This window comes from Heliconius melpomene, chromosome 1, assembly GCF_056956725.1.
Source record: "Heliconius melpomene rosina isolate 202511_hmr_F chromosome 1, ASM5695672v1, whole genome shotgun sequence".
Classification (NCBI taxonomy): Eukaryota; Metazoa; Arthropoda; class Insecta; order Lepidoptera; family Nymphalidae; genus Heliconius; species Heliconius melpomene.
The window spans coordinates 2,711,111-2,720,232 of record NC_140389.1 but is presented as its reverse complement, the minus strand read 5'-3'; the positions used below and the strand labels follow the sequence as shown (position 1 = coordinate 2,720,232).

General features: G+C 32.6%; 2 protein-coding genes across 2 annotated transcripts; both read left to right on the top strand.

The window, feature by feature from the left end:
• The first annotated feature begins 316 nt into the window (after window positions 1-316).
• On the top strand, window positions 317-6,265 carry LOC146540960 (uncharacterized). The gene is made up of 3 exons (XM_085187929.1): window positions 317-531; window positions 856-1,047; window positions 5,983-6,265. Exons 1-3 carry the CDS (start codon window positions 478-480, stop codon window positions 6,226-6,228), a joined length of 492 nt encoding a protein of 163 aa, XP_085044055.1. The 5' UTR covers window positions 317-477; the 3' UTR covers window positions 6,229-6,265.
• Window positions 6,266-7,547: 1,282 nt separating this feature from the next.
• LOC146540959 (uncharacterized) lies at window positions 7,548-9,122 on the top strand. Its single transcript, XM_085189071.1, has 3 exons — window positions 7,548-7,601; window positions 8,046-8,261; window positions 8,723-9,122. The coding sequence occupies exons 1-3, from the start codon at window positions 7,548-7,550 to the stop codon at window positions 9,119-9,121; spliced, it is 669 nt and encodes a 222-aa protein (XP_085045197.1). The 3' UTR covers window position 9,122.

Genomic DNA, 9,122 nt, shown 5'->3' with positions numbered 1-9,122 from the left:
ATAAAAAATGTTTTAATGACGCTAGGTTTCCCTCATAGAGCAGTGTGGCTAGAGGTAATGTAGTGTTAGGTAGAATTAGAAAATAAAATTACTCTTTCCCTTCAGCGTGTGTCGAACCACAACCGTTGCGTATACAGTCAAAAGATGTGCCGTTGCGCTGCAATGTCTTGACGTCTTAATTAGTCTTATAACTCTGTTTTCCACTTATGTTTACTTTCATGAAAAAGGTATTATTAGTTATTTTTTTTAATATATTTCCATATACAATAATTTCACAGAAAAATAACAGACTTATTTTTATTATTTTAATAATTAACAAGGAAAATTTTAATACAAACGAAGCCTTAAAGTACATAAAACGCCTTACCAAACAAATTATCCGCACACGAGCACCGCGCTGATTAATTAAGATGAATATTTGTGTCTAATTAAATCATCTCATGCGTGCTCGCTACTGACAGATACGATTTTAGCAACATGTCGTGTGGACGTATCGGGTTTTTCTTAGTTTTCATCATTTTTCACGTTTATGTAAGATTTTGCTTTTTTTTCTTTTTATTGTAGTTTCACGCTTTATCACGTATTTAGCGGGGTAGATAGAGAGAAAATAGTGTTAAGGCACTCCCTTCTCCGCGTTACGCCCGTTCCATTCCATTCAATTTATTTTCCTAAGTGGAAATGAAACCCACAGCAATCGAATCTATAGTCTCTTTGTCACAATTGCCTCGCATTTATTTATTTATTTACAAATAAATACACATTTTTCCTCGTATTGCTTCTATATACTTAAATGTGTATTAACATACATTATATGTGAATAATATGTTTTACAACTATAAAGAATGTTTTTTACAGAACGCTTCAGGTCAAAAATTATTAATAAGTAAATTAGCGGCTTCTAGGGAAGATACAAACCGAAACACAGGTATAATTGCATTGCTTTTGCAAAAACAAGACGACAACAACATCGAAGAAGTCGTTTATGACGTAGAATCTGTCGATCCTCCACATGACGAAAAAGTGTATAAATTGTACCACATTATGAGGGTAAATATAAAATATATTTATTAATAATTTATTTAATCATAAATAAAAAAAAAAAAAAAACATGAGCACCGAAGTTGACGCGACGGTTGTGATTTCGTTCCAACTCGAAGGAATTAGTTATTTACATTTATTCACTCTGGTAAGAAAAAAAAGCACAGCTTTAATTCCCCCCTTTCAGTGTTGAATAATGTCAGAAAAATGGACGAAAAATGAAGAGCTTGTAAGATTTCTTCTGCCTACTTTTATATACCGAATACAGCGTAAAGCTAAAATGAAAACAAAAATAAATCGGTTAGGTAGAGACAAGGCTCGGATTCTGGAGACAAGAGTTAATGTGCATTTTAACACTAGAAGCGCCGCCGTCCCATTTTTGTCCCAAACGCAAGGTTGATTGTTTATAACTTTTTTGTTTGTTAATTTATGTAGATGAAACTTTTTGACTATTACCAATTTTACACCTTTATTTAATTAAAAATGTAAATAATTTTATAGCAGTCATACTTTTTGAAAAAAAATTAGATTTATCTAGAACTGCCGCTGGGTCATTTTTGTCCCGCCATTATTATTTTATTATTTGAGGGTATGATTTGACATATTTTCATGCCTCGGGGACGAGGTGGAGGTGAAAGGACGATGCGGGGGCGGAAAAAAATTTAATAGTAGGTTTAGCAGTCAATACTTAAGTTTTTAGGGTTCTGTAGCTTTTAAGGGAAAAAAAACCCTTATGAGATCATTTTTTGTCCATCCGGCTGTCTTTGCCTTTATCTCAGGAACGCTTGGAAAAATCGAGTTGATATTCATATGAGTATATGAATATCAACTACTAGCGGACGCGCGCAGCTTCGCCCGCTTATTTGCACCCTTAAGGGTTGAATTAAAATAAACCACGAAACATGTGTTCAATGAAATATTTTTAAGAGTCTAAATTTCAAATTTTATAAAAATCGGTGGCGATTTAAAGATTTTTCCATACAAACTTTTACCCTTTATTGGCACCTTTAGGGGGTAAATTCAAAAAAACCGTGAAACACGTGTTCAATTAAATACTTTTAAAAATCTAAATTTCAAATTTTATAAAAATCGGTGCCGATTTAAATTTTTTTCCATACAAACTTTCAACCCCCATTTTACCCCTTTAAGGTTAAAGTTTTTCAAAATCCCTTCTTAGTGGATGTCCAGATTACGAAAGTAAACATCTGTCCAAATTTCACGTTTCTCCGATCGGCGGTTACGGCTGTGCGTGCGTCTTACCTCAGTCAGTGAGGACAAGTCCTTTTATATATTTATTTATTTATTTATTAGGAAGCCAACGTTACATACTAAGACTACAATGGTTACAAACATTTTTAAATATATTGATACAAAGTATGTCTCAATTATAGGCTAACTTTGCATGTATAGTAAAGTTGTTGCTCACATCTAAATTAACAAAAAAAACAACAACAATAATAATTAAAAAAAAAAAAAAAAAAAAAACTACTAACCAGGTATATAAATTTAAACTTATAACATAAACATTGTTCTAATTATAAAAAAAAAAGACAGACAACTAAAAAAAGATAATACTTAAATTTAAAAAAATATACTAAAAATAGCCAAACATAAAACAAAACAAAAAAAAAAAAACAAACTATCAAAACCAAAACTGAAGTTCTTAAAACAAAAAAAAAAAAAAATAAATAAAAAATGTTATAATAATTATAATTATTGTAAGCTCAGTTATGAGTTTCTTATTAGTTACATAAAATATTTTTCAGCTGAGCTTTATACAAAGGTAATGAGTCATTAAAAATATCAAATTGAGATTTTTGCGCTAATTTGTTATAAAGATTTAAAGTTCTATTAAGTGGTGCATTTAGGCCTAAATTTGTTCTAGCGAACCTTGTTTTAAAATTTTGGGTACGTAATCTTGCATTCGATTTAGGGGTAAAAATATTAAGTTGACTTAAAATCTTCGGACAATCAAGGTTTCCAGATACTAATTTATATAAAAAGCAAAGATCGGCAATCTCTCTGCGATGGGATAGTTTTAACATATTATAATGTTTTAATAAGTCATCGTACTTACGAAAATCATTACTGATATGATCTCTATAAGATAACAATTTTAAAAACTTTTTTTGGATTCGTTCCAATCTGTTTTTATGTGTTACATAATATGGATTCCAGACAGTTGAACAGTATTCTAAATGACTCCTAATTAATGACTTAAATAAAATAATAACTGAACTAGATTTTTTAAAAGGCTTAGTAGCTCGTATAATAAATCCTAAAATGCTTAACGATTTACTCATTATATCATTTATGTGTGGAACAAAACTCAATTTAGCGTCTACTGTTATCCCTAAATCACGTACTTGAGTAACTTTTTTAATAAGATAACCATTCACTTTATAATTATAATTGATGTCAGAAGTCTTCCTACTAAATGTTATACTCTGGCATTTCTTGTTATTTAATTTCATACTATTCATAGAACACCATACAGCAAACCTGTCTAAATCTTGTTGCAAGAGCTTACAATCATTCACTGACTCAATTTTTTTATATATTTTTAAATCATCTGCATACAATAAGAAACTACAATGGTGTAAACAGGAAATTACATCATTATAATATGTGATCGTCATATATATAGATATGACGATCTACAGTCCCTTGATTTCCTGAAAAAGCACGCTTAAAAAAAGATATGACCATTTATATAGTAAAAAACGTGTATTTCGACACTACAAAGGGAATCAAATTAATAAGGTACTTTCAGTTAACTTAGAATTATGAAATTTGGCAGTTAGCATTTACATGTAGTACTAGTACAGGAAAAAATCTGAAAACTATACATCCTATCCTATATCTTATAAAACAAAGTCGCTTTTCGTGTCTGTCTGAACTTTCTAACTCTTCTTCTTCTAAACCACCCAACGGATTTGGATGCAGTTTTCACCATTAGGTCGAGTATTTCTCAGGGAAGGTTTATATATAGTTTATTATTTGTACATTCTTATGTAAATTAACATAAATACGATAAATGTGTACAAAGTCCTACCCGCTGAGACACTTTGGCGCATGCGCTGCTTTAATGGTAAATACTACATGAAAAAAATGTACTGGTGTATTGTTCCTCTTAATAAGATCTACAAAAAAGTCCGCGATGGCATATTCATATCTTTTAAGAATAACGTGTAGTGATCATATTTCTGTCTAAAAATAGTAATTTCAATATATTTTTTATTGTGAGGGATATTTTTCCATAATGGTATTAATCCTTATCCTTTAAAATACTTTATTAAATTTCTACGTTAAACGAAGATAAAATTTGCTTTTTAAACTATTTCGAAATTGCGAATAGTTTTAGAGAAAAACGCATTTAATTATTGACACGTCACGCCGTTCACACATCAACTGTATCGAGTCAAGTTTCACTTATCCCTTACTCTCAGCATATAAATAAGTATATTAGTTACGTTGGCCATTTCATGTAGATCAAAACTGTCTTTTCTGTTTTTCATTTTAATAAGTACTTTAGAAGTTGTTACAATATCAAAAAATCCTTGCTGCGAAACGCGCCTCGCGACGTTATGCTTATACAAGCGAGTCCGCCGCGCCCGCCTGCCTTACACGCATCGGTGGTTCAGTGGTAGAATGCTCGCCTGCCACGCGGGCAGCCCAGTTTCAATTCCCGGCCGATGCATTCTATTTAATTTTCGTCACAGGCAGCCACGTAGTGCTTGCTTTTCATCAGGGACAGAATACCCTCTTCAGCATTAACCACAAGCTCGAAAAAAAAAACCCGCCTGCCTTTATAGCAACGAAGATTTAGATGCGTTTGCACGTATTGGATAATTCGAGTTGAATGTATTATTTAATGTCATTTAACTATCTAAAAATAATAATTTAAATATATTTTAATAAGTAATTGAAAAGATTAGTAGCACAGATTTAAAATTACGGTACCTACTAAAAAATCCTTGCTGTGTAAAACAATTGGAAAATCCTTATTGAAACTACGAAAATGCGGGTTGCATTAGGGTTTAATTAATTTTCACATTATCTTAAGTGCTTTGCAAACATACATTATATGAATAATCCAGTAATAAAAGCGGGCGAAGCCGCAATAGGGTCGCATGTTCATGCATAAATCTTAAAAAATAATAGCCTGAAAAGTGGGGTAAAATTGGTGTCAATACTAAATTTTGCCGCTAGTTCAAGTGAGGTATCAGATGAAAGGATGACTAAGCTAGGCTTGACTTTTAGAAAAACACTCGATACCAAATGTGGGCAATTGTAGGGTAGGTGGAGGGAACCTGGGAACCTAGTGCTATGCCCTCCGCTGGCATTTTCCGCCGAATTCTGGAGCCATTACTATGCAATGTTATAAATCATCTGTGATGTATCACTGATGAAGAATATATTAATGCATTACTTGGCCTAATAATAATATTAACTAATTTCAAAAACTTATAATTTTGTAAGAGTTATTCAGTTAGTTGTCACGACCTTAGAAGGTATTTGATATATTTGATTCTTTCTTTGTGTTTGGTTTTTTGGTACTTTTATGTGTGTTAAAGAACAAAAATCGATAATTAAAGATGATCTACATATTTTACGAATTATTTTAATAATATTTTTTTGTATTATACCAAAAATCAACATAATAAGTAGAATGGGACAAATTTGTCACGACGGCGGTTCAAGGGGGGTCTCAATCTTCGGCACTTCTAGTGTTAAAGGGCTCCTTAAGCCTAAACTTTAAGAGCCGCCGCTGCCGCTGCCCCAAACTCTTTTCCTTGTGAGAATTCATTGAAGGCTAAGGTGTTTCCTCTTAAATATTTTTTTATATTAATAATATTTGGTAAAAGCTATTTTGGAAAAATTTACGAATCGTTAAACGATTATTTACATTTTAAATAGCGATAAATTTATTTCATTTCACAGAATACCCAAGAAAATGAAGATTTAGATGATGATGCCGCTGACAAACTGGAAAAAACTGGTGATATTTTACGACAAGCTCTACGCAAGCGATGCCAAAAGCTGGACTCTTGTGTCAAGAAATGTCCAAAGAAGAAAAAATACACTTGCATTGTCACTTGCCAAGAAGTGTTTGATAACTACGACGTCTGCAAACCTAAGAAATGCCATAAACAGAATTGTAAAACATTACCGCCGTCGTGGCTTTAAAATTGTTTTTTAATAAAATTCTATTGAGTGTATCTACACTACATATATATCATTTGTTTTTATTGTTTTTGATTAAGCAGCCTCATGGTTTTTACCAGGTGTAGCAGGAGCAGAGGGAACTTAGGCTTAAGACACTCCGTTCACCACTTTCCAGCTTTTACGCATTTATGAGCAATTTTTTTCCATTACGTCTAGAGCATATAAATAAAATTAATCAAAAATACATTTTAAAAGCAAGCCTATACCTATACATTCTCTATACGTACGTTAAGACACCAGTTTTGACTAACGAAGAGTACCTACGTTAATTATGTTAATAAACAAGAACATTTTATTTAAAAAAACAATCTCCCAAATGGGAATTGAACCTATTTAACTTTCGTTTCCACATGTTAAGAATCGACAAGAAAGAACTATTGTTCTTTTCCTGTCTAGAAATATAAAAATCATAACAAATTTCATTCTACCCACGTACAATTCAATCTGATCAGTGAACTGCGCTAGAACGTCGTCTACGTCTAAAGTAGCGTCGATAAAATATTTTAAGGCTCTCAAAGCGATGCCTGAACGCAGAATGTCTACGGAATGCCTTACAAAACTATTCGTACTTGATATTATATCTCGTAAATTCTTCATTTATTATACCTATCTATTTAATTTTCGATTTAGAACTTAGATTTAGGTACTAGCGACGCATACGCGACTTTGCCTGCTTTAACTTATTGTTATATTACACGAAGTGACTGAACACTAGGTTTCCAGGATCCTTATACTATCAATCCTGCTATGTGCGGGATACAGCGTGAACTTAAAGATTAAATATATTTATATATGTGTTCTCGTGTATTGAGGAGGACGCAGAGAGTCTTATAATCATAATTATCATTTTAGGAACAAAAAAGGTTTTAATGGTAACATAGAGCTTTACATTAGATTCCCAGGTTCCCTAAACCTACCCTGCTTTGTGCGAGAGACAGCATGAGCTAGCGTTAGATTCCGTAATGATATTGAAAATTTAAAGATGCTAAAATCAAAATCTTAAATTAAAAGCTCTCAGAATTCGAATTGAAAACAACCATGTCCAATCAAATATTTGATCCACCATAAAGATTAATTAAGATATCCAAAACAACTGAACAATTATTGACAATACCAATATAATTACAATAGAAGTAGGTAAGTAATATTAAACTTGACTAATAAGAAAATATAATTTGGCGTTGATTAAAATAATCGAAGCGTTAACACAAACAATAATCTCAATTTCTACGATAATCCAAATATTTTTGTGACAGACGCCTGAGGAGAGTGGTTGCAAAATGGCGTCGGCAGCAATTTTCAAATTTATTTTCGCTATTGTCTTGTTGTTATGCGTAAGTGATGATTTACTTTCTTTATTATATATTTATTGGCTGTCGTAGAAAGAATAAAATCGGTTTTCGGTTGTGAGCTTGGGTTCATTTTATATTCAACTGATATTTTTATTTTATTTTGTCATTTCTTCGCCCTAGTAGACTAACTACAGCGTTAAGTTTCGGGAGTACAGGCTTCAAAGAAAATATATTGTATATATTATAACAACTTGAATAATCTTTAGTTATATTATAAAAAAAATACTACAAAATAATCGATTCTCACTAGGAAATGTGTTATTTTCATTTTCTCGCTCAGGTAACAAGACAAAACGAAGCATTAATTTCCGCCGTTAACTTCTCAAAAAGCCAGGAACAGAGTCTTCTATTCCAATCCACTTGTCCAAAATATGAAGCATTTCATATATTAATTTAAGCTTCACCATACTTTACAATCATTTCCAGATAAAACCTGACGCAGCATCAAGATCTGATCTTTCCAACCTAATCAACGTCCTCGGCCAGAGATACGGCGGCAACAGGCAGCCTATCATCGTTGTTGTCGACACTCACAAAACTCAAGACAAACCTAAAGCGTATCTTGGTGACACCGTCGACTATATCGACTCCAGCGATGAGACAATAGCATCCCGGTTATCTCACATTTTGCAACGTGATAAGGTATTTCGTATATTTTTGTGCCAGTATTACTTTTTTAATTTAAAAAAAAATTAAGACATACATACTTATAGAGAGAGAGTAGGACCAGATCTTCGTCATATAAAAAGCCTGAAAGTTTCCTGTAAGTACTAGCGGACCTCTAAACTGTAATAAATTTCAAGACGTGTACGAATCTAATATACTAAAGTGTAAAGAATATGTTCTCAGGCGCGTATAGCTTATAGGATTTGGAGGTGTCTCGCAGGGAATTACAATCATGCTAAATCTTTAGCAATGAACAACGTCATTCCTAATATTATTCCCAAGAAAATATTAATTATTGAGCTTGATTAATTAATGAAAGTTAGGTACTATTTTCTGCATTTTAGTTAGCTAATCACAGCCAGATTAACCACCACCCAAACTCCATATTCTCTGATAGTACTTACCAGTGTTGGGTGTATTAACCATTTTTTGTGCAGGTTAAAAAACTACTATCAGTTAAGAAAACAACACACAAACCGCATCTCCAATTAAAACAACACAGACACAGAATTCAGAAACTTCGAGCTGACGACCGAAATTTAGATGCAAGGAGTGTTCTACGATCTCCTATAGTAAAAAAATTGCTACGCATATCTAATTCCATACAATGCGAAGCAAAGGACGAATGCCAGGATAAGTGTAGTAACAAATATAATGGGAAGAAAGTTACAAAATGTGAGGCGGCATGTGAAGAAAAATATGAATGTGACGAAGAAGAAGAAGATCCTTGTGAGAAAAATGAGTGTCCGGATTCTTGTGGTGATGACGAAGACTGCCCAGTGAGTACTAAAGGAGAGAGGTACGTTACGGAGGCTCCTTGCAAGAAATGCGGATAAA